The 26529-nt window shown below is 45.9% G+C and overlaps 2 protein-coding genes across 2 annotated transcripts in view; both read right to left on the minus strand.

Annotated features, from left to right (window-relative positions):
- Window positions 1-25704, minus strand: elp1 (elongator acetyltransferase complex subunit 1). The gene is made up of 36 exons (XM_084469399.1): window positions 25595-25704; window positions 25268-25463; window positions 24678-24830; window positions 24088-24169; window positions 23712-23792; window positions 23265-23350; window positions 22650-22840; window positions 21986-22109; window positions 21665-21758; window positions 19155-19385; window positions 18496-18666; window positions 18256-18334; window positions 17064-17225; window positions 16540-16646; window positions 15458-15561; window positions 15076-15129; window positions 14828-14933; window positions 13986-14101; window positions 13763-13836; window positions 11532-11610; window positions 9192-9271; window positions 8719-8853; window positions 8472-8557; window positions 8079-8227; window positions 7707-7830; window positions 5864-5961; window positions 5355-5556; window positions 4766-4827; window positions 4510-4572; window positions 4167-4227; window positions 3825-3938; window positions 3478-3577; window positions 1722-1849; window positions 1269-1420; window positions 901-982; window positions 1-137 (listed from the first exon to the last, which is right to left on the minus strand). Exons 2-36 carry the CDS (start codon window positions 25418-25420, stop codon window positions 70-72), a joined length of 3951 nt encoding a protein of 1316 aa, XP_084325525.1. The 5' UTR covers window positions 25421-25463; window positions 25595-25704; the 3' UTR covers window positions 1-69.
- The window catches only part of LOC311345284 (transcription factor COE3), a gene marked incomplete at both ends in the record, with an annotated part of 17719 nt that continues 16632 nt past the window's right edge, over window positions 25443-26529 (minus strand). Inside the window, one exon of the mRNA XM_084469645.1 lies at window positions 25443-25463. Coding sequence (XP_084325771.1) covers window positions 25443-25463 — 21 coding nt within the window. The remainder of the gene's footprint in view (window positions 25464-26529) is intronic.

A 26529-nucleotide genomic window follows, 5' to 3' on the forward strand; every position in this document is an offset into this window, starting at 1 on the left:
TTTCAACAGGTTCCTTTATGAATACACTCATACATTTTTTATTTCTCAACTTTAAAAATTAACAAAAAACTACTTAAGAATTGTAAGTTTCCATTTGACACTGCTTCTCATCTTTGGCACTGTGGGCATCTCAGCATCTACAGAAAGATTACAAAATGTTATAATAACAATAAATGAGTCAAATATTATTACACTTATCAAGCACAATTATCAAAAATAATTAGCATTGACCAAAAATAAATTGGTTCCATGTTAAAATCATCACTCTTTGTGTCCATGTTATGTAGATCAGGTCAATGGGCAGGAAGTATGTTTGAATAGCTGTGAAGTCTGGAATACATATATTTATCATTTCTAAAGTTCCCATAAAGTGAAAAATTTGTTCTCTTGGGTACAAAATGGATTGCCTTGAGTTGAATTACTTCAATACCACGATTGACCAAAAAACAAGCAGTATTTTTCAAATATTTGTGCCCAAAAATGAATTTGGGCTTACTTCTGGTATACGGCTGTATTAAGTAATTTATCCAATTAAATTGTTTGAATGTCAATTGTAACACCTAGTCCAATGATTGACAGGCAGCTTTGGTTTTGGACGAGTCAAATATCAAGCAAAAGCACTACTCTGACCACAGCATCAAACCCTGACACCTTTTGAAAAGGTACGTTCTGCTCCAACCTCCGGTTTAATGCAGAAGCTTGATGAAAGAAGTTTGAAAAATGACACCTGACTTCTGTTGTCAGAAGTAAAATCTATTCCCCCGTTCTATTCTGAGGTGTAGGAGCTCCTGGCAAACTCATTTATTAGGTATTTTCACAAGCATAGGCTGTAGTAGGCGGTGTCTTACTATCACCATGGAGACAGGCTCTCAGCTGAAACTCTTGAACTTGACCACTGACCTGGAAGTGGTAGGGCGGTGGGCCTGGGCTGGTTCTGTAAGGAAGCCATGATGCTATTGGCTGTGGAGTCGGGACCAGTGATCTGGACCAATAAGAAGGAGGTAGCAGAGTGCAAGTTAATTAACATGTTTATTATTCTATTTTTTTCATTTTCATCGTTACCTCCTGACCGCTGCCAATGCTGCAGTCTGACAGCAAGTTATTATTCCGTATAAACCTTAGAATCATATCAGTCATTTATCATGTCACTATCCTGAACCCTACTAACATCAACAAACACAACGCATAACATAATAGTGAAAGTCTCCTTCAAGACAAACGCCGACTCAAAGACTAATGAACTACAACTCCCGTAGCAACTCCCTCACCAGGGTTTGGCTCAGCGGGGCGCAGTCCTGCCACACCTCGGGAATAGCCGCCTCCATCATCAGGAGAGCCTCCTCGTAGGCCAGCTGCAGCTTCTGTGCCTGTCTGTCATACTGGAACAGAACCAGGGCCTTCAGCAGGCTGTGGAGCTCCTCTGAGAGGGAGGCGGGACAAAGGGAGCCGTCAGTCATCACTCACTAACATGGATAGAAAAATGGTTCCAACTACAAACAGTGCTTTGTTCTGAATGGAGAATAATAATATCGTATAATAATAGACAGGAGATAGGAGCAAACTACTTCTAAATACTGCGTTTGGTCTGATGAAAACAGTGAGTGGGGGAAGCAGAAATGCACAAAAGCGTGTTGGGGGTCCCAAATAGTACAGGCCTGCCGGGGGCCAATCTGAGGCTGAGAACCCTGGGAGAACCCTGGGCCCGTGTACTTTAGTCCCACCTCGGATCTTGTCCACGGTGCCGATGATGTCCGCCAGGGCGTGGAGCAGTGCTATGTCCTCCAAGGGGCTCCCTTCCTTCAGACTCCACTTCTTACGCTCCGCCTTACGACGGTTCTTAGAGGACCTCCTGAGAGAGAGAGACAGAGAGAGACAGAGACAGAGAGAGAGAGAGAGAGAGAGAGAGACAGAGAGAGAGAGAGAGAGAGAGAGAGAGACAGAGACAGAGAGAGAGAGAGAGACAGAGAGAGACAGAGACAGAGAGAGAGAGAGAGAGAGAGAGAGAGCAGAAAAAGGTTGACAGGATACATAAGAGAGAGACAGAGATAGAGACAGTGAGGGAAAAACTAAATGCATTATTTGGGCTGACGATGCTTGCTGAGGGCACATGATGTTCATCTGCTTTAAAAGAAGCCAACTCATTCATCTTTTCATTATGACACTTATCAACCTGTATGGATTTGACGGATGGATTATTTTGCTAAATACTGTTAAATTCACAAAAAAGTATTAGTCTGGAACATCTCAGTTTATTTTCATTGGGCGTTATCAACGGGTGCAGACCAAAATGCCTCTGGACGCATATAGATACACCTACAACCAACCAGAACTACGTAACGTGTGACACATCAGTGGCAGCCAACTTTGTCGCTAATGAAAAGGCCTCAACGGCGCCTTCAGTTTGATAGGGTGCTCCTCTGTTCAGTCATCGTGACAACCCCACCCCATATAAGATAAAGGCTTGTGATTGGCCGACCCAGGCAAGGTCTGCTGGACATCTGTCTGAACAAGCGGGGGTCTAGAGTAGGGTTTCAGTTAGCCGGCAATTACCGACTGGTAAATATCAATCTTGACGACCATCAGATTTCCGTTTTGTTAAAATGCTGCATTAATTGTATGGCACCATGGTTGATTTTTGAAGGCTCTAGCCTGCAAATAATTTAGTTTAAACAAGCACAATCAGGTATCTTTGTAGTCTCCAATAGTCAACATGATCAGATTACTTATTGAAGGTCATTTGGGCGGTAACAGCCATTTACGTTTAACACACAGTCCTCTAGTATCCATAGTGGTGAACTACATCCATAGACTTAAAATTAGCTGTTTTATCTATTGATCACTCATCTCAGACAAATTTTTACTTGAACCGAGCTGAATATAGGTTGTGTTTAATAACATGACGGTGTGCAGTTGTATCACTTTTTTTTTTTCAACATGGCCGGATAATTACAATCTTATCGGCCATGTTGGCTGGCCGAAACAATGACTAGCGGAAACTCTGGTCCAGAAGAATGAGCAAATGAGCTCACATATCCATCTGGAATCAGGCTGTCGGAAAAACAGGCTATAGTATTGAAAGACATGCGAGTGGAGTATCAAAAGGAGTTTTCTCGACCTGAAAAAGGTACCGAAAAAGGTATGAAGTTTGAACACCGACGTCCACAGACTATATGTAGGCAACCTTAAGCAAGATGCCTGAATACACTTTGGGTTGCTTTTGGACAAAAGTGTCTGCTTAATGACTAAAAAGTACTGAATGTCCCAATGTTTGTATGTGGGTGACTGTATGATGGGGTGCGCAAGAAGTATGAACGAGACACACAGACAGAGAGACGGACACAGAGACGAACCAAGGCAGATCAATTCACACAGACAGAGAGACAGTAAGCCTGACTGACAGACGGAACTAAATACACACAGACAGAGAGACAAAGACAGAGATGAACAAAGAGACGGGGAGAGAGAGCGAGGTCTTACGCAGAGATCCTGGAGTTGCTACTGGAGTGTTTAGAGTTGCTCATCACACTGCTGGCCTCTGAGTAGAGCTCGGCATCAGGACAGTCTGGTCCGTCCTCGTCTGAACACACACATTCAAAATACTACACATCCCGGCATAAAGACGACAGTTCCCCACGTTCCACAGCTAGATGCTACTCTAAACAAGCTGCTATTCAGTGAGACGTCTGTGTGTTTTTGCCCAAGTGCGTGATATTTGGCCAATGCCTTGCACTTGGGACATAATTCCTATTACTAAATATTATTATTATTATTATTTAGCATACACTAATTATATGGCCTTTAAGATAAAAAGTGGTTGGTGGTACCAAGCATGTCCAGCCTGGCTTTCTCCTTCAGCTCCAGGACCACGGACAGGCGGTTCCTATGGCGACCAAACAGGGCCGTGTTGTTCTCCAGGAAGGACGAATGGGAAGCGAAGGCTGGGAATACAAAATACAAATTTGACATTTGAGCTCCCTCTAGTGGTTTGTTGTTGAAATACCATCTTTGGGCAGATCATGTTTTGGTCTAAATGTCAAGTCGAAGGTACAACTGGGTTCCCTAGACCGACGCTTGCATTGGTGCAAGCATAACCTATGGCAACAACCTCTGGTGGGCTAGAGCAGGGACGCAGAGATCCACGGCGTACCTAGATGGGCTAGATATACCTTCTAGAAGAGCAGGTTTGAGGTCGGTCTCTATGATGTCTTGTCGGTTGTGCCTGTAAGCCTAGAGAAAGAGAAGATCATCAGTGACAGATGAGGTGAGATCAATAGAAGGTCAGCTATACAACAGCACAATGGTCAATGGACTGCACTAACCCAGGCTAGTCATACCAAATAAAAAAGGATAATAACATAATTATATAAAAGAGGAAAAACGAACAAAAATGGCCTTTTTGTTTACAAGGTCCATTTAAAAAACAACAACTGGCAAAGCAGCTTCAGTAAGAAGCTTCATGATTGGATAATGTGTTAATAAATACATTTTTGACGTGTTTGACAAACTGACCAATCGGAGGGCCTCCTCCCAGACGGCTCCTTTGATCAGGGCTGAGATGGCCTCCTCACAGTCCTTTGAACCAGAGACATGACATAACACACACACACACACACACACACACACACACACACACACACACACACACACACACACACACACACACACACACACACACACACACACACACACACACACACACACACACAACATCTGTCATGGAATTAACGGAGGTAAGGAAAGAGTTGAGCACAGGGCTGAGCGTTACCTTAGCGTACTGGTCGAGGAGCAGAGCTCCCTCTGCGTATCTCCTCTGGTCTATCAGCTTCTCTGGAAGAAGGGAAAGAAGCACAACATCTGATCAGCTGATGGAAAGAAGCACAACATCTGATGAGCTGATGGAAAGAAGCACAACATCTGATCAGCTGACGGAAAGCCAGAGATGTCTAGAAAACCAGCTCTCAACAAAAAAAACAACCATATGCAAACATATGATAATCCAGTTCATTAGCTGTATTGAAACCCCATGAAGCAGTTTGGTGTCAGATGGCAGATATAAATGATTGATAACAGGTTACCAACTGAATCTATCATCTCCGTGATGTGCCGTCTATGAAGTGCACAGGCTGTGTGCACGCACGGCACACTGCCGTGAACGCCCGGCTCGCAAACTCTGCTTGCATAGCTTCATATTTTCCAGGCCGTGATTCAGTTTCCTTGGTTCACGTTCGCCTCCGTGGCCAACAGTCGATCTGTTGGCCGTCTAACTGAACGAGAAGCAGCTAGGCGGCCAACAGGTGACCTTGTTGGCCGCCTCGCCGAACGGAGGAGCGCGTGGCTGGTGTGCGGACGGCTACCTGCCATGTCTCTGGCCAGCAGAGACAGCTGATCGGGGGGGAGGGGCACCTGCTGCGCCACACACAGCGCGTGGCGCCAGCTGCTGGCGCTGACGAAGGCCTGGAGCGCGCGGCCCGGCTCGCCACATCGCCATAGCAACAGGCCCGCCTGCTCGGGCTGCTGTTGCGCCACGAGGTGCTCGGCGTAGGCGCAGCTCAGCGCCTGGGGGTCACAGGTGAGGGGTCGGACGTGGGCCGTGGTTATTCGTGGTTGTTATGGTATACCTCATAAACAACACTGACAAATGAGGATCTGCAGGAAATTGGGGTCCTCTTAAGTATATGAATGTAAAGATATGCAAACTGCATAATAATACAAAATAAAGTCTTTTTTTGTATTACTTTGTCGTACTTTTTGAGTATCATCATTTGTTGCTTTAAGATTCTGTTCTCTTCTATAACGTTGAGCTCACAGTTTACACACAAACAGTCTGAAGTAACGTGAGGGGGAGAAGCAGGGAGTGCTGTACCTTGTACTGGGGGCTGTGGGCAGGGTACAGCTCCAGGGCTTCACCGAAGAGCTTCTGCTCCCTGACCAGACCGAGAGCTTCAGAGAAATGGTCCTCTCCTGCAGAATCAACAGGGGTTATTTTTTATTGTACAGAGTTCGCTTTATGACAGATTGAAGACATTGGTCCTGAGATGATATGTCCCAAATGATTTTTGTTTAAGTCGAGAAACCTAGGAATTTAGTGTTTTTAACAAAATTCAAGATGGCCATAAATCTATCCAAAGGAAGTCATAGGTTATTGAGGCAGATTTGTTCACCATGAGGATATGCATGTGTGAACAAGGTTTCATGACTGTAAGTCTAAGGGGTCACGAGATATGCTTGTTCAGAGTTAGCTTTTTTGGACTACTGCTATAGCGCCACCTTTGGGCCAATCAGTGTAATATCTATTCTCTGTTAATCTTGAGTCTGCCTCTACAGCTGTCGAAAGTTTCAGCAAAAGCGTGCAAGGTTTAGGCTGTGTAAGTCAAACGTGGCGGAATAATACAGTCATTTCCTGACCATAAGCAGCGGTTTATACACAAATTTTCCAAAATTCCGTAAGCTATGCGGCTTATGTATGGGTGCGGCCAATACATGGGAAAACTAGAATGGGTTGATGAGGTAGGTGTTGTAGGTTAATGTTATTGCAGCCAACAGCTCCCCCTGGTGGGCACGGATCTATATGTACTTGTGTCGTCAACACGCCCCAGTTCTGTTATGTGCCGGTTGATACACGTTACAGAGAGACACAGCCCGACCCCGTCTGTTATCTGTGCTCCTTCACTTGCAACAGTAGGCTATCGGACGCTCAGGGATAATCGTTTTGCAAGTTTTTGCAAGTGTGTGGAAATTCATGCACATGTAATGTAGCGCTACCCTGGAAATCCAGAGTTCTCGCAAGAGCACAATTTGAATTTGCTCAGCGAGTCACTCAGGGAACGAGCAATATACTCACTCCCCGATTCCCCTGGCCCAGAACATTAACTAATCACATCAGTGTATCTGATACAGGCGGGCCAAAAGCGTTGCTGTTTTACCGACCGGATACGGCAAGAGTCTTATCTATTGGTTAGCTCCGCTGGTCTGGATATGTCACCCCTTGTATTCTTCTGATTGGTCGTAGTGTTATCCAATTGCGTGCAGTGATATTTTCAAATGCATGCTTGGTGCTGCCCCTCGAGTTGGGCCATTTTCATTATTCGTTGCCAGACCCTACAGCTTTCTGGATGTGGGTCTGGATTTCCAGGCGAATGTAGTGCATGCATTTGTGTGCGTGCTTTCTGTAGACTGTGTGAAACATGTAGACAACTGACCACAAATTCTGATTATTAAAGCATTCTAAACTATTCATTCATGGGGTGATTCCATCTGTGCAGCCAGGGTTCGGTTGAGTTCAATTTGTCCATCGGGGAACACTTAGCTTGGCTTCAATTCCTCTAATGCTGACGTTTAAAATAAGTCAGCAGCGATTTACCTTGATCTTCAGCTGTAGCCTTGCTGAACTCCCTGCATCCTCGCTGTCTTTATTCCAGATGGCGGTCTTATCATGGTAAACTAGCTCATTGTCAGGTGTTTTTTACAGATACATAAATTAAAGGCTTGGGGTTTATCCACGATGCGGCCTGTACACGGGAAAATGACGGTAATAATAATAATAAAAACACTAACAATTACAATAGGTTGCCTCGCACTTGGTGCTTGGCCCCCTAATAACACATCTCCATTCCCATCTGAAGGCTGGTATTGTAACGTCACTGTATTGTAACCTCCACAGGCAGTGCCTCCTCTTCCCGGGCAGCTGGGAGTGGGAGCGGACTCACCACACTTGCTCAGGTGGTGCAGGGCCTTGCTGTATCTCTTCAGGTGCTTGTCGATGGAGTAGCGCTGGTAGTTTGGCTCCAGAGTCTTCAGCTTGTTCAGGAAGGGGAGGTACTCTTTCGGGTCCTTCGGAGCAGAAAGAAAAGAGAACAGAAAATCAAAAACACGCCGTAAATACCAAACCTTACCTTTTTGGTTTAGCTCTTCTAAAGCATGTTGCTGCTGCTCAAGATGTAACTGTTTCAACTCATGCAAACAACTCTTGAACCTTCTTAAGCAATGAGTATTTTGCTGCGAAAAAAGCGCAAGAAGAATAAAGTTGTGCGGATGGACGCCGTGACGTCATCACCCCCCCCCCCCCCCCCCCCGGTCACCTTCTGGGACTTCTCGGCCACCATGAGGACCAGGTCAAAGTCGTAGGTGCCCAGCGAGTGGTCGTACAGGTCGTTCACGTTGACCAGGAACAGCAGGTACTTTAGGGCCTCTTCGGCCCCGACCGCACCTGCAGCCCCAGGGCGCTTTGCTACACACACACACACACACACACACACACACACACACACACACACACACACACACACACACACACACACACACACACACACACACACACACACACACACACACACACACACACACACGATAGTGAGCAGGATAGTCTAGGAAGAGCTGGGATGTTTCGACCGCCAGTCAAAACGTACTGGGTTTAAACCCTCCTACTGATCCCCGGGTGAGCGAACTGTTATAAACCCTTGGGCCAGTTTTACCTCTCAGGTCGTGAACCTTCTGCAGAGCGATCTCCAACTCAGGGACCGTCTTCTTCACGTGGCTGGTCAGGATGGAGAGGCAGTATCTGAACAGACAGACCAAAACACTTGTCACTTATTGAACCAAGAACCCTTGGCACAAGTCACATGGTCACCGTGACACGTGACCTAATCCTTGGCGTTGGTTGATTCCAGACTCAAACACACTGTTCAATATAAAGTCAAACACAGTGAATGGATTTAGTACTTGTCAGGATCCATGGATTCCATCGTGTGGCGAAACGCGTCGCACACGACATCCAACTTCTTGGCTCTGGTGACGGGAGGCGGCACTGGGGCGTTCAGAGGCCTGGGGTACATGGTGCCCGTGGTGTCTTCCTCTCTGTTGAGGGGGTGTCACTAATGTTAACCAACGGTGTCAGATCACATTCAGCCAAAGAAAGACTAGTAAGACAAAGTTTAGAATTCAAGTTTCAGACTTCTACAACAATGCAAAATGAAATAAAAAGTATTCACAAGGAAAATATGTACATATGTAAATAAACTAGCTAACTTTGTAAATGTAAGTGAAATATGAATATGTTGTTACTGTATTATCAATGGTATGCAACACAATGCTGATAGATGGGTGTTTGATCAAATAAATCTCAACCCCGTTAATCCTTGGATTGACACGTTCTACTGAGAACCACTGAAGAACGGAGGCAGGGCCTAACTGACCGGAGCTCCGTCAGGAAGAGGTTGATGTGGTTAATGGAGTTCAACTGAGTGATGAAGGCTTCCACGTTCTCCAGGAACACCTGCAGACACACACACACACACACACACACACACACACACACACACACACACACACACACACACACACACACACACACACACACACACACACACACACACACACACACACACACACTTCTTTACTTAAGTTTACTTCTTTACTCAAGAATTGGAGATGTGCAAGCAGAGCAGCAGCATGTATGTCAATGTTGTCAGGGGACACACACCATTGATTGGTTTCAAATCCTCAGGTCTGTTTACATTCTGTGATAAAAGTTGCAGCACATTAACCGTAACCCTCCGTTCTCCAATATATTCAGCCAAGCTTGGCTGTTTTTCTGATGAAAGAGTCCTGCTTCATATTTGAGAGTTGAAGTTGGAGACTGATTTTCCACAACACACAAAGATGTATTCTTACATAAGAAAATAGCCAAGCCTCAGGGTTATATATATATATATATATATATATATATATATATATTAGTGTTGTCAATCAATTAAAAAAATCTATAAAATAATCACACTATTTGCTGTGAGTTCATACGATTTACGTTCATAAATCAATTTATTTTGTCTTTAAGTGAACTGAAATCACTTTGTTTGTTTTAAAATTGGTAATTTATCTTAGACGATCGTCAAAATAGTGATCTTTGCCATTTTATCACTGTAACTGAAAAAATCCCCTATTTAGACGAAAAAGGGGTAAAATCCTATGTTTTTGTCATTCTTCCCAAAACACGATGTGAACGTACCACTCTGCTGCGCACGCAAGTGGCCTTTTTTCGTGACGTCAGACTTCCTTTTCTGATGCTCTGTCTGGGTAGTGGTTGACTGCCGCGTCCGACAGAAAGTTGGGCTTTTGGGACACTTGTAGTTTACGCCACGGTATGTGTGGATGGTGATGCTCCGTCTGAGCAGCGATTTCATTATTTATTTACCCACGTCCGAGTAAGGCTTAGGCTTCCCGGACACCTAGGTCCTATTATATCGCTACGGTGCGTGGTGGATTTCATATACAACATTGCTTATTATAACGCTCATAAGACGACACAACAGTGGCCGGGCTCGTCAGCAATAATGATGACACGGCATACAGGGAAGAGGTCCGGCACCTGGCAGAGTGGTGCACCAACAACAACCCGGACAATCATCGTGGACTTCAGAAGGAACCAAAAAGGCACGCAACCCCCTGTCCATATCAATGGGGAGGAGGTGGAGCGTGTCACCAGCTTTAAGTCCCATGGAGTCCACATCTCTGAGGACCTCTCCTGGACCCCCAACATCACAACCCTCATCAAGAAGGCCCACAAACGCATGTTCTTCCTCAGGAAATGGATAAAGTCTGACTATCCTCCCAAGTGCTGCTGAACTTCTACCACTGTACCATCGAGAGCATCCTCACCACCTGCAACACAGTCTGGTACGTTTACTGCACCATCAAGGACCGAAAATCAATGCAGAGGGTGGTGAAGTTCGCCCAACGCATCACCGTACCATAACCTCACTATATGAGAAGAGGTGCCTACAAAAGGCATGCAACATCATAAAGGACACATCTCACCCCAACCATGGACTGTTCACCCTTCAACGTGGCACTCGCTCTGGGGCACGCTACCGCAGCCTCCCAGGCAAAACAAACAGGACTAAGAACAGCTTCTTCCCCTCAGCTGTCAGACTGCTTACAAAGTAGCCATCCCTATCTCATACTGCCGAGTCCCTACAGCTCACTCACACTTTCTTTTTGCACTACTTGCACTTTACTGTAATTAGAATTACATTAGTTGAAATTAACTATTTGCTGTTAACAGTTAGACAAAGAAGGTACTAAATCACAAAGTGTTCGGATACCATCTCAAGCAGAAAATACTATTGTTTCATCCTGCGTACGTTCATCCTCCATGTCCGTGTTCCTCTCGAGGGGTGATTATAAGAGGTGTCTCCCAACGTGATATAAATGATTTCTCTGACCACACTCCTGTCATTAAGACCTGTAGTTTCGGTAGGGTGTTCCGCTTTGAGGGGATATTTCAAGGACTAATTAGTTCTGTGGTTATTCAAGTTGGATTTGCAAACTGTGCAGATTACTTTTGTTTTCTCCAAAGATCTGTAAAACAAGAGCTAAGCACCACACGTCTTCACGAAGGTCCACCACAGGAAGTAAACAAAGCTGCGTTTAAAAAGTATAAACAGAGTATGCGTCACATCTTCCATACATATCCTAGATGTACTGCCAGCGTGTGGTTCAGCTCCATAGCTGGTTTGTGCAGCGGGCAGACACACCTTTGGGTTGTGGTCGTACATGAAGTTGAGGTTGATCCTCAGCTTCCTCATGCACTCGAACGCATCGCGGAACTTGAGGCTGAGAGGGGAAACACATAGCGCCTTCACTACAACGCTTATCACCAATCGCATCACAGCAAGTATTTGTTATTTTAGTGCTAAATCCAAATGACGGTCTCAAGGGGCTTCACGTAACCACAATGTAAGACGCCCGTCTCTGAGGCCGGGGACAGGGGGAATAGCTTCTACTAGGCAAAGTTGCCTCGCATCTTTGAATTGAGATCAGATCAGCACGACTGCAATTTGCCAAATCTCATTATGTCATTCTGTCGTTTTTGTTTTTCCATTTTGTACTAAATAATAATAATAGTAACACATTTTATTTAAAGGCGCCTTTCAAGGCTCTCACAAGGCTCTGTACAAAACATATATACAATCAGAAACAGATGCACAAGAAACAATATTAAAAGAAAAACAGTTCAAATAAAGTGGACAATGGGTGATTGTGATGTGGTGATGTGGGAAGAGAAGATCAGGGGGGGTATGCAGAAATGAAAAGGTGAGCTTTGATTTGAACTGTGATATGGAGTCGGTGTTGTGGATGTCAGGGGGTAGAGCATTCCAGAGCAGGGGAGCAGAGCGGCTGAAGGCTCTGCTCCTCATCGTGGTGAGACGGGCGGAGGGGACAGTGAGGTGAACAGAGGACGAGGAGCAGAGCGGCTGAAGGCTCTGCTCCCCATCGTGGTGAGACGGGCGGAGGGGACAGTGAGGTGAACAGAGGACGAGGAGTGAGGAGGAGGAGACGAGGAGGCAATTTGAATGAGGTCTGTGAGGTATGTGGGGGCAAGATTATGGACGGCTTTGAAGGTGTAGAGGAGGATTTTAAATTGAATACGTAAATTAACCGGGAGCCAGTGAAGCTGGTGAAGGATAGGGTGATGTGGTGAGAGGAGGGTGTTCTAGAAATGATGCGTGCTGCTGAGTTTTGAACCAGTTGGAGTTTATGGAGGGTTTTTGAGGGGGGACCGAAGAGGAGGGAGTTGCAGTAGTCAAGCCTTGAAGTGACCAGACTGTGAACGAGGATGGCAGTGGAGTGAGGGGTGAGGGGTGAGGGAGGGCCGGAGACAGTTCATATTGCGGAGGTGGAAATAAGCAGTGCGGGTGATGTTGTTTATGTGTGATTGGAAGGAGAGTGTGCTGTCGAGGATGACACCCAAGCTCTTGACCTCAGGGGAGGGGAAAACAGGAGTGTTATTGATTGAAATGGAGACGCTGCTGAATTTGGACAGTGTGGATTTAATACCAGTGAGAAGAAACTAGTTGTAGGAAATTGGAGGAAAACCAGGGTTATAAGTCGGAGAGACATTCAGAAAGGTGTGATGGAGGAAGGGAGGAGTCAGGTTTGGTGGAGAGGTGGAGCTGGGTGTCATCCGCGCACAGGTGAAAATTAATGTTGTAGTGACGGAAGATATTGCCGATAGGGAGTAGGTAGATGATAAAAAGTAGGGGCCCCAGGACCGAGCCCTGGGGAACACCTGTGGCGGAGGAGGGTTGGGAAGTGAAGGACTTTAGTTTGATGAACTGAGTGCGGCCTGAGAGGTAGGAGTGGAACCAAGAAGGGGGGGTGTGGTGAATGCCAATGGATGCAAGTCTTTGAGGAGAATGGTGTGGGAGATGGTGTCAAAGGCCGCACTCAGATCAAGCAGGATGAGGATGGTGAGGAGTACGGAGTCAGCTGCCATGAGGGCATCTGTGATTTTAATGAGGGCTGTTTCAGGTGACAGGAGGAAGATTTGGATTTATGAATGAGGTTGTCGATTTCAGAGGGAGACGGGAGCGTGACGGCAGAGAGAGACCGGGTTGACACGTGGAAATCAGAGGGTACGTCAGGGTGGGGGTTAGTGGCGAGGTGGGGGTTGCTGGTGAGTTTGTGGTGGATTTTGCTGATTTTATCATTGAAAAATGTCATTAAGGAGATACAGAAGGAAGTACAGTAGAGATGTGGGGGGGGTAGGGACTCAGGGGGCTTCAGAGTGGTGTGGATGAATTTGAATAGGAATCGTGAGTTGCCTTCTTGGGAGCTGATGATGGATGAAAAGTATTGTGATGCGGTGTGATTAATGCAGTCCTTGTAGTGTGAGATGTGGTTGAGGTAGATGTTTTTGTGGCAACGTTGGCAGAGTAAGTGCAATTGATAGTTAATAACACGGGATAATGACGATGAACCCTACCAGTCCAGCTGCTTCCTGAGCTGGGCTAACACCAGCGCTCGGTGATGGACCGTCTCCAGGTTCCCCCGAGGCATCTGGACACACGCATACATTCTTATTACTAACACACCAGCACACATTGACAAACGCACATCTCCAGGAGTGAGTGAGTCAAAACATACTGGTGTGTGTTTTTAACTAAATTCAAGATGGCCATGAATCTATCGAAAGGTGATCCTCATACCTGCAGGATCAGCCTGGTGTCTTGGGTTACCATGGTAACGATTTTGGAGCCTCTCTCCACCCGCCGCAGAGTCTCATCGTTCTGACCTCCGTCTGACCCAAGAGCCTCTTGTAGCCCTGCCAAAGTTCAAGGGTCAAAAGTTCAAGCTCGGTGTCAGAAGGACAGAAAATGAACGCAGCTGCCGTAAGTTGGTAGCAGGAGTAAACCAAATGGACGTGTTGGGTAGGTTTAGGGGTTTAGTGTTCGATAACAACTGTAGAGAACAATACAGAACACTGACGTAGTGCTTTAGAGCAAGACTGACCAAATCTAGCTGAACACTATGCTTGTGCTCTTATTTATAACAAGCGCATGTTGAAACAGACCTTAGCATCAAAAGAGAAAAAATGTAGTCATTAAAGGAGAACTCTGGCGATTTTTAACCCAATTATTGGTTTCCTGAGGGTAGTCCCATGTTGAGGGAAGCTAAAAACCAGACGAAAATTGATTCGACCAAGCCAGAGATCTGCACTGGCTGCCGGCGCTACAGAATAGCTATAACACTAACCTATTAGCAAGCTCTTTATCCGCTTTTGGGGCTTCTAAAAACATTCAGAAAACCATTCCAAGACATGTAATACGAGTTGGTTCCTTACGAGATACCACCGTGCTCGTTTAACTGAAATAGTGTGGTGAAACAGTATAAACTTTGCGTTTTTGCATGTAAACACTCATCTCAGATTACCCCGTGGACATATCCAGAAAGCCCGTACTAGCCGATAGCAGAAGGGATGCGCTCCCAGCCACTAGCCAGTGGCTGTGCGTCCGTGCGCGTCCGTTCTGCTATAAGTGAGGATGCATACCTTTGACGGTGAGCGTGCCCAGGTGGAGGCAGCGGCAGGTGTGCGCATGCGTGGTCACGAGGAGGAAGTCTTCATAGACCACAAAGGAGGAGACATTGGAAGCCAGCTGGCGAACACAGACAAATCCAAACACTTGATTAACACATAGCATCAAGCACGACCACCTGAACTGTAGTGCCGTGAATACTTAAACCACTAAGTATGAATCAAACACGACAACACAATGCGGCGGCGTTGTAGTTTGGTACCTGGGTGTCTCCAGCATAGAGGTGGCTCCGGTCCGTCAGGCCCAGCAGAAGCTCCTGAGGGGATGGAGAACCGTTAACCGCGTTCCACCATTTTGGAAGCACAGGAGCATTGGAATGTTAGTTATTATGTTGGCCATAAGTGCCGCCAACAATGATTCATTCTGATGTACAAGCTCTATAAAAAAATTGGCCAGCTTGACAACTAAGAGCTCTTTCAATTGCCATTTTTCATGAGCAGCACTGTGTAAGTAAAGATTGATTTGGTCAAAGGAGGATAACACACTGAGGTTCCGCTGCAGTCTATGGAAAGGGGATGGTTGTGGCTTCTAATGCACTTCTAGCGGTTGTTTCCACAGCGGATGTTTAAAAACGGTCCTCCTACCTGTTCACTGATGGTGCAGAGAGCCATCTGCACACATGGGACCGGGAAGTTGATCGGACAACCGCTGAAGTCCGTCCAGTCCTCCACCGACGGCGTGTCTGAATCTGAGGCAAAATCGTCAGAAGAAACGGACGGTTATTTCACTTAGGACCACGAGCTGCAACATCAACATTGTTCACGCAATGATTCCGTTTTCTGAGTCATCGACCTCTCTTTCTGATTCATCCAAAAGAGGGTGACGGTTCCACTAATTGAATACATTACTGGATCATTTCTGTTGTAACAGTGGTCTGAACCCACTCCAGATAAGTGAATAAAGTCGGACTTTCCCCTCCCAATCCACTGGGTATTAAAGACCGGGTAAACCAAATTCAGTATTTTTCTTCTTATCATATTAATTAGGCCTTAAATGTGTCCCTCAAAACATGTAAAAAATATTTTTCCCATTCATCATTTCCTTGAGGAGCTAGGCCTCAGAGAATGTTCTGTGTGCAGGTTTAAAATGGGCGGGTCTACATCGAAGACCGCTTTACGTAAAGCGGTCTTCGATGTAGACCCGCCCCCTGCTGCCCTCTAGGTATAAATACATTAACCGCGCACTAGCATTCTGTGGTTTCACCTGTCTATGGTTTTACCGCTCACGAGTCTGGTTTGAATTGTCAGTTTGCAGCTAGCTTGCCCGTTATGCCTCTTCAACCTCGTTGGTGCATCTTCCCTGGATGCCACAGTGGGAAACGTAACGTTAACGGTTCGTTTACTTTATTTAAGTTTCCGACCGAAGACGGTCTCTCTCCGGTGATGGGCGTGGTTTCCTGGCCTGCAGCGCACACGCCCCCACCGTCCTGAGCCAGGGATTACTGCTCATTTTTCATCAACTTTGAAGCATAATTTTATATACTTCGCGATTTTTTTAGTCCTTCAAATTTGGCAGGGTGGTTAATAATATATTTTCCTGTGGTATTATAAACTCAAAACCCATAATTATTCTTGGTTTACCCGGTCTTTAAATTAACTAATTGAATACCCTCCGGGAAAACGGCTGGTCGTGGTGGTAGTGGTGTGTGTGTGAACTAGGAACTCACCCCAGATCAGCTTCCGTAGCTGGCCGTCCTCCAGCTGCAGGGCCACCGTGCTGCTATGGAAGCTGTAGGCCATGCTGGTCACAACACCATCTACCCCCACCTCCTGCCTGGGCACAAACACAGGGAGCTGGATACTGCTGCTGACCTGGGCTTTACTAATACTGGACACAAACACAGGGAGCTGGATACTGCTGCTGACCTGGGCTTTACTAATACTGGACACAAACACAGGGAGCTGGATACTGCTGCTGACCTGGGCTTTACTAATACTGGCTGACGGGTTCCAACGTGGCAGGAGCCAGGATGGCCGACACATTAGAACGGATAGACATAACATGGCTCAATCTGACACTACTATTTTACAGCATAGATGGATGATTAGAGTCAATATGAACAACCCTAGATTGATCATACATTGGTGTAACCACAGTCAAGTATATATGATATACTAATGGACGTGTCATCCATTGTGCGCGTGGGTTTGCATGTGCGTGCACCCCCCCGCAAGACACCGTGTGACTGACCTGTTGCTGAGAGCGCTGTGGGCGTCCGCATGCGGGGCAGGGCTGAGGAAGAGGAGGGTGGAGGACGAAGGCAGCGTCCCAGAGCTCAGGCCCAGCAGCAGGTCTTCCTTCAGCCACAGGAGCTGTCTGATGGCCAGAGGGGCCTCTGGGAGCCCCGCCACACTGAGGACCGACGCACACAGACGGTAACTGACCCCATGTCTACTGAAAGCAAGCCTGGAGGAGACGGGGACTGAACCCCAATACCACCGCTGTTATATTAACGTGATGGACAACAGGACTTAATAATAATGACGTATCACATAGGGATGTATCTTCGACACCATGCCAAATACCTTGAGAAAATGTCAAAGAGTAAATGAATACACATCTCAAAGTCAGCTAATGAACTCAGTCTGAAATAATGAATCCCTGTCCAATGCAATCACTCAGCTGCAAGGTCGCAGTAAAGTGAGTGGCCCAGCTAGGCTAAGTAAGTGTATGGTAATTGGTCGACCGTATTTGGCTTCATAGAATAGAAAGGAAAAAAGACTCCGGCCATAAATGCGCTTGAAGGAATAGAAGGACATTGATCAACTGAAAGTAGGGGAAATTGAAATGGATTTCAAGGAAGATCATTTTCTTACACCTTTATACAACCCTTAATAAGAGAAGTAAATCCTGGATTTCTGTTTCCATCACTTTGACATTTTACAACCACTATTCAGTATACAGTTTTATCTGAAGTGTTTTTACATTTGGTATTTTTATAGCATACTTGAACAAGGGGATACATTCATATTAGCAGAGGATGAACCAATAAATAAAGAAGCATTTCCTCATTTAGTGTTTGAAAAGTCCTAATGAAATCGATTAGTCCAACCTGCAGGCCTCCTTGTACCGCTGCCCTAACCCCTACCTGCTCCCTAACCCCTACCTGCTCCCTAACCCCTACCTGCTCCCTAACCCCTACCTGCTCCCTAACCCCTAACCCCTACCTGCTCCCTAACCCCTACCTGCTCCCTAACCCCTAACCCCTACCTGCTCCCTAACCCCTACCTGCTCCCTAACCCCTAACCCCACCTGCTCCCTAACCCCTACCTGCTCCCTAACCCCTACCTGCTCCCTAACCCCTAACCTTACCGCCACGTGTATCTGGACCACAGCGCCTGCTGAATGACTGAATTAGATAGAAGAGAGTGTATTCTCTAACCTGTAAGTGTTGCGTAGAACCAGGGGAAGGGACACCACTCGGAACCCTCCTGGTCGCTCTGTAGACGGTTCCCCAGAGTCTGAGGAGGAGAGACAGAACCGTGAGTTTATATAAGCACCCTGAGCAACAGCCAATCAGCTCACACCACTCTTCCAAACCATAACTTGAATGAAAGTGAAAGTGAGTGAAAGAATGATGTACGGTTTGTTTACAACATGTGTGGAGAAGAGAGAGACCTACCAAGGCCAAAGACTGATATGTGTCCGTCTGCCGTCAACGCTGCCAGCCGATTGCTCTTCTGAGTCTGACACAAAAAGGTGACCAGGTTGACCGGAGAGGTCAGCTGGAGGTCATAGGAGCACATGGGCGGAGGCACCACCCCCTGGCGGAACGTCGTCACCAGGATCTTGTCTGAGAAGGACAAGAGCGTCAACCAATCAGGAGGCACCAACACTACAACGACCACAGGGACAACCCCCTTCCTCTTAGCACATACTGTTATCTTAACTACTGATTGGTAGTTTCCAGTTGATGTCACTTATTCTGCTTATATGAAATTATCATTTGAAACAATCAGAATCAGCCATTGCCATATACTGGCTATGTGGCCATTCCATCAGGTTTATGTTTATTGTTATTCTTTCAAGAGTCCTTATGTCTAGCACTATCCATTCCTAAAGGCCAAATTAAGCTTCAAAGTAAACTTGTTTACATAACCGGCATAGCCAAAAGGTGCCGTAGGTAATATGCACCTCCCCAAAAATGTAAGCAACCTGCTTTGACTTCCTGGTTCATTTAGGGCAGTCTAGTTCAGGAGGTTCACATACATGTTCATTCCATTTAACTCATTTCAATACAAAGGAACACATGTCTCCGCCGGCCCTCTGATTGGCCCTCACCTCCATCAATCACGGCTACGTTGGCGTTGTCGCTGGCGTCCAGGCCGGCGCTGCGGTCGGTGGACCAGCCCCAGTCGTACGTGAGGCTGGCCCAGCAGCGCGTCACCACGTGGAGCCTCAGGGGCCGCTGGAGGTCCCACAGCACGCAGGCCGGGGCCCGCCGGGGGTCCCGGCCAAAGGTCAGGCTCTGCTTCATGTACCAGTGGTAGTTCCCCACCGTCCACAGCTGCACTACGGAGGGACGCACACACGCCATCACTAACCTGCACGCTCTGATTTACTATTCACAATGTCGTCCTCCAGCAGAGGCGTTACTCCAAAGCAGCCAGGGGGAATTCAGATACACGCACTGTTGTGTCCCACCCACTCCATGAATGAGTCCCAAGCGCTCCACAGGGCGGTGTCTGAACAGAGGAGAATGTTCAGCGAGTTCCACGGAGCACCACAGGAAACACTTCATTCATGTGGCCCTTCAAACTCTTTACCTCCTCTGAGTGAGTCACTCTGAACTCATTTATTTATTTTTTCCAATTGATCATATCCAGATGACCTGTGCAACATCACTTTGCTTTAGTTACTTGTATACTTTTATGTATTTTTTTAAGCATTTTTTTTTTACATCCTGCTGTTGGTTAGGTGCATATTTATCTATAAGAATATTTATATGTATGCTGTGTATTGTGATTATATTGCTAGTTGTCAGTGGCGCCAACTTCAGGTCAACATTGGGGGGGGTCATACAATTTTCGTTCAAATGTGTTCCACCAAAAAGTAGGCTATATAACTTCTCCAAAGTCATGCTTTGAGAATTTGAGGTTCAGAACTGAATTATTTACGCATTATTTATCTGTAATTTATTTGATTTATTCCAAATTGTGGTTGTGATGATGTATGATTTAACCGTTCCATCAATTGACTGCGTTGAATGCGTTTTACGAGTGCGTTACGAGTGGCGGGGCGTGCACTTATTTTCCATAAACATGCCCTAATAAATGGCAGTAGGCCTAGCTTAATTACATTTCAGTCACTAATTTAGAAATGTAAATCATGGAAGTAACTCGGCAGGCTCTCGTAGTTTACAAGAACTGACTTCACTGCTCCCTCGCATCGTCCAGCGGGAGGGGCAAAGCGGGCACAAACTGTTCCCACCTGCAGGCTTACGGAAAGAGTCAAACCATGCCATGTCTTTTTGGTGACTCTCTGATTGTATTGATCAGCTCTTTGACTGTCTTCATCACATCTCGGCATATGTTAACCTTTGAAACGGCATCTTGAAAGGCAAGGTTCACGTTGTGGGCATTATAATGCACGTACATTTCCTCTTCTTGTGTGTCCTTGACACGCGCTTGTAACCCCGACCTGCTCCCTGACATATTCGACCTGTCAATCATTTGGCACTCTGTCAACCACTGGTATGTCCGGAATGTTGCAAGTGATGCTTTAGAAGAGCAGTGGGCGAGAGAGGGGGGGAGGGAGGTGGTATCGCAGCACAGCCTTCTGTCACGCAGCACAGCGTTCTATCACGCAGCGCAGTGTTCTATCACTCAGCACAGAGTTCTATCACTCAGCACAGAGTTCTATCACTCAGCACAGAGTTCTATCACTCAGCACAGAGTTCTATCACTCAGCACAGAGTTCTATCACTCAGCACAGAGTTCTATCACTCAGCACAGAGTTCTATCACTCAGCACAGAGTTCTATCACTCAGCACAGAGTTCTATCACTCAGCACAGAGTTCTATCACTCAGCACAGAGTTCTATCACTCAGCACAGAGTTCTATCACTCAGCACAGAGTTCTATCGCGCAGCGCAGCGTTCTATCGCTCAGCGAAGCGTTCTATCGTGCAGTGCAGCGTTCTATTGTGCTTGCTTTATTTAACGGGACAGACAAAAGATGAAAACGTGCCGGTTCACTTTGTTTTAATATTGAGGGGTTTTTGCACCCCAAAGCTTATTTTTGGGGGTGCAAGAAACCTTAATAAAAACGGACATAGGATTCATGTGAACGCCTGAAACGCAAACTTAGTTTGTGTGTGATTTATTGCGAGCACGGGTCGGGTAACGGGCCAAATATTAACGGGTCCGGAAGGGTGCAGATTTAATTGTGATATTATCATGGGTGACGGGTCGGATCTGGTGCTGAACTTTGCGGGTGCGGGTCTCAAAAAATGGACCTGTGCAGGACTCTGGCGTAGACTACATTTTATCGAAGTTTAAGTAATCTTTGCGGTTTGTCTATCGCAAGCGTTGATAGCACGATGACGATCAATTTTCGATACATCGTGCAGCCCTAGTTGCATTGATTATATTAATAATAAATAAATAATAATTCTTTATTTCAGACCCAGGGGGATCCATATCACAACAGGCTTTACTTTGATGTTTTTGGCTAGAGCTGAGCAACTGTAACAACTGTAACAAAAAATGTCCTCCAGGATCAACAGAGCTAACCACTGCACTATCTTGGCCCGTGGTAACGTGGTAAGGGGTTCAGGGGAGGAGGGCCTTACGTTCAGTACTGATGTGTCCGTCCTCCCCAGAGTTCATGTCCTCCAACCACACCAGCAGGACGGTAGAGTCACTGTTCCAGAGCAGCTCCTTCACCTGCAACACACACACACACACACACACACACACACACACACACACACACACACACACACACACACACACACACACACACACACACACACACACACACACACACACACACGTACGTACGTACGTACGTCCTGGCATCAGATAGAGAACATCAACACCCAGTGAATTCTAAATTCGACAGAGATGGATCAACTAAACACTAGAGTTGAAGACACCACAGACGAGCGGACCTTGGCCTGGTCTCTGCTGCAGGGTAAGGTGAAGTCTCCATGCAGCAGGCCGTTCTTCTCCATGAAAACCACGCTGTGCTTGTTGGGGTGACGCTGGGTGCACGCGATCAGACTCCCCGAGGGTCTGAAATACATGGAGCACCACCCCGTCACCATGCCGCCACACCACCACCCCGTCACCATGCCGCCACACCACCAGGGGTACGGGGCCCAGTCACGCGGTAACAGTACACAGCCGGTCTCTCTACTAGTGGACAGTGGGAACCAGTAATAACACATTTACACCTTGCTGATGATAAGTCACATTTACATCGGAAAGGAAGTAGGGCAACTTTAACAATGGGCAAACTAATAAACTTAATTTAACTTTACAACGAACAGTTAACGAAAGATAGGTTTAGTAAAAGTCCAAGTGTAGATAAAGTGTAAATAGTGAGGGTGACATGGCATTAAGCAGACAGTGACCTGCCTGTCTACAGGTTGACTGCGTACATTTGGGATCCAGACAGAATGTGGCTGGGAGTCAAACAACGTCTCACTCTAACCACTGGTTATCCTACCACCTGGCAACTACTCATCAATTAGAGATCATTGAAGTCAGTAGCAATCATTACCCTACATCAGTATTATACTATTAAACTAGGATGGAGACAGCGGGGCCTACTTCCAGCAGAGGGCCTGCTCCAGCCCGTTGAGGGGCTCGCTGGTGGCCTGCAGGACCCCCTCCCTGCTCCACACCCGGACCCGCCGGGCCCCCGTCTGGGGACACACGGCGCTGACGGCAAACAGCTGGCCGTCCCCCCGCCACGACACGCGGGGCCGGCGGTCGTCCCAGGACACTGCCGGCTGCACCTCCTTGGAAAAACAACGGGTCAATATCTGGACGTTTACTGATGGTGATATTCTGTTTTTCTATTTTTGTTGGACGTGTGATGTGATTTGATGTGGTTACTGCCATGTGGAGTGGTTCTTGAAAAATAGATATTGTATCTCGACATGGCTTCTCGGTTAAATAAAGGTTAAATAACAATAAATCTTCAGGGTGGCTGGACAAGCTAGAGCGTTAACTTTGGAGGTAATATGACTTGTTGTGACCGGGTTCGACGTGCGGTCCTGTGATACATGCCTTTCCCTCTCTTTCTTTCAACATCCTTCCTGTGTCTCTTCCCTGTCCTGTCCATAAATCCACTAAAAGGTCATACACACACACATATACTGTAATATATATATATATATATATAATGTTCATAATCAAGAGAGGTAGAGAATTGGTACACACCAGCATTTTCTTCTGTGCTGCCTGCTTCCCTTCAGAACCGTGGAACTGGGTCTCCTTCTTCCCCCAACCCACAGTGATGAACTTCCCTACGATCCAAAACACACATTAAAACTCACACACACACACACACACACACACACACACACACACACACACACACACACACACACACACACACACACACACACACACACACACACACACACACACACACACACACACACAATGTCTCTATGTAATGCATACAACCTGTATGGACATGCTGAATATAGTTAATTAGGGTTGAGTTCTTTGACTTTCCTTGAGTCACTTTATTTTACATTAATTACAACAGTAATAGACTTCTCAAGAAAGTATGTTTGGTCTAGAAAACGTATTGAACCAATGACTACATCTGTGTATTTTACCAGGTGGGGAGAGATTATCTTTGAATCATTTCCAACCTACCTTCACCAAAGTCATCCTGGTGGATGCCGACCTCTGTGATTGGCTCAAAGTCCTTAGTCATCATGATGACGGTCTGTTGGCCTGCGTAATGCAGTGATTCACAGAGACAACATTATAGACTGCGGTCTTACAAACCTGTGGAGAGTCTTCCTAATTTGCAACTGAGACAGAGAGCGTAAGAACCTAAATTCATGTTGAAGCACCAATGCCATGGACTTCTTGGTATGCTTGGTAATGACAAATACAACTCGGTAAAATAAATAACGCTGTAGTAAATTCATATCTTGCTGAGACACCAGAAATGTCTCCTGTGGGATCCATAAAGTATAATAGGTGGGGTGTCCAGATGTTAAAACAGAGGAGCGTTTGGACCAACCAGTGGTGAGTGCCACCAGCTCCTCATCCGGACTCCAGCTCATGGAGGTTAGGCCGCTGTCCACACTGCCAACACATTCCACCTGGGAAACACATTACAGCCTTTTAATGTGTAAACATAACAGGTAGTCCTGATAGCCATCCAGCACTACAGGAAACAAACCCTAAACAATCTACAATGTTTCATATGCCATTTTTACATCTAAATCTCTTTTTCTGTCCTTTTTTTGTATTTAATTGATTTATTGTATTTACTCTATTCTATTATTTATACTACAACACGTTTCTGGGATTAATAAAACTAGAGGTAAAAAAATGTAGACTCTGGCCTTGTAAGATGTACTCATAGAGACATGCTTACTAGTGTCTGAATGATCACAGGTTGAAGGCACATGAGAATATTTGTGTGATTACATGTGTGATATAAACGTGCTACAAGATTGCCAAGGATAGCCACTGATGGCTATGCTGAAATAAATCAACTACACTTCTTTGCTGCTATAAACAGAGGAGTTTACTATCACAAATTCCTCGACAGTTCTTAAATTAACTTAGAAGAAAACAACTTGTGTATATTTATTTTCTGCTAACCTCATTGGTGGTCAGGTTGTAGAGGATGACATCACCGGTGGCCGTGGCAACACACACAGACTCCAGCTCGGCCAGCTCCTGTATCCCAACCAGCGTCCCACTGCCGTCCTCGGGCATGTAACCCCTCTCTGTCAGCGAGACGTCATTCACCACCTGACCGGGACGAGGAGGTAAGAAACATGATCCGGGGGGAAATTATATATATATATATAAAACAACTGAAGATCGGTTAAACTTCTAGTTTAATATTTTTAATTTGTAAAGCCCTCATTATAAAACACCCTAATCCTAACCCCACTAAACGACAAGGAGGGTAAACACTCCCCAAATTCAAAGAGGAAGGAACCTTTAGAAGGAACATAGAAGAGGGACACCTGCTTCCAGGCACAGGAGGGCACGTTAGGAGTGCAATAGGTGACAAATGGGCCGACATACACTTATGGAAGCATACAACAAGGACACTTTTTATCATCAAGTTGTTAGAAAATAGAAGATTAGTTATGGCTCAAACAATGCTACTCTGTTTATCTGGCACACAAAAGTAAAAGTATTAAAATCGGTGGTGGGTCTGCCCAGCAGTCAGGCCCTACCTGACCAGTTCTTGGATCAAATTCAATGATGGAGAACTCGGAAGCAAGAAGTAACGAGTCGGTGTCGGAGCGCACAGCAACACACAGAGGGCTGCCGGCGCTGGGGGACAGCTCGGCATTGCACAGGCTCTTTAATAACTTGAGATTCCGCATTTTGCATTCAGAGCAAGACACGTCAATGGCACGTCTTCCAATGCTGTAAGGGACACAAGAGAAGAGTTACTTACACACTGCTTACTTATTATGGCCTGATGGACTGCTTACTGATTATTATCTGTTAAACAAGACCATGATAACGAAATCACACAGCAACCACTTAAACCTTACCCGTATTGCCGCTAAAAGCCAATAACAAACTGCGCAAGTGCCCACACAGTGTGTCCACATTACAGAATAACAGCACACCAACATCAACACACACATGTGGCATCCATCCCTGTCAAGCTACGACCTTTCAACTGTGTGGTATTGAGACGCAGCCCGCGGTGTAGACGCCCCCTGCTGGCTCGGAGCGGTGGTGTCTGCAGTTCACTACAACAAACAAACCCTCCCAACTCAGGAAGGAAACAGTCAAGCGTGTCTGGGACGTGGACGTTTTTACTGGATAACATTGGGTTTATTTAATAAGGCTGGAATCTTTTTTTTCTTCAGTTAGATGTTTTTTTGGTTCAGCTTGTTGATTTTTTCTTTGTAGGACACACATGTAAGCCAGTGGAGTGAGATACAGCTGGCAGTGGCTGTCCCGTCAACTGACCTGTGCTTTTATTTCCCCCAGGTAGGTTATGGTCGCGCCCCTTGCAAACAGGTTATTGACTTTTATTTATCTATAACCTAAAAGAAACCGTGTTCAGATTAAATCTTGAAGAATTACATTAAGCATCAAGTGCATTAATTCTTCTGTCAGTGCATGGATTTTGGGAGGTTCGATTTCACATGTTTGCGTTCTGTGCCTACTTGTTGCGGTGAACTACATAATCGAGTACGAGGAGGCTATCAATTCAAAAAGTGTTGTTAACGTGTTGGTTAAATTGACGGCATTAGGGGGTACTCTTGATAACACTTAAAAAACTCGCCCTATTTTCGAATGAAGCGAATGAACTTGAAGGCTTTCGAGTTAACATAAGATATCCTCAAAGTTTCATGTTATACCATGTCAGCCAAAGTAACAAATGGGCCTAACAGACAACATAAACACTTGTTTTTTTAACTTCCAAGTCTCTTAACTTCCATGGCGTAAGAGTGACCTAAATCATTTCGGTATT

Source organism: Micromesistius poutassou (assembly GCF_964030765.1).
Source record: "Micromesistius poutassou genome assembly, chromosome: 6".
NCBI classification, from domain to species: Eukaryota; Metazoa; Chordata; class Actinopteri; order Gadiformes; family Gadidae; genus Micromesistius; species Micromesistius poutassou.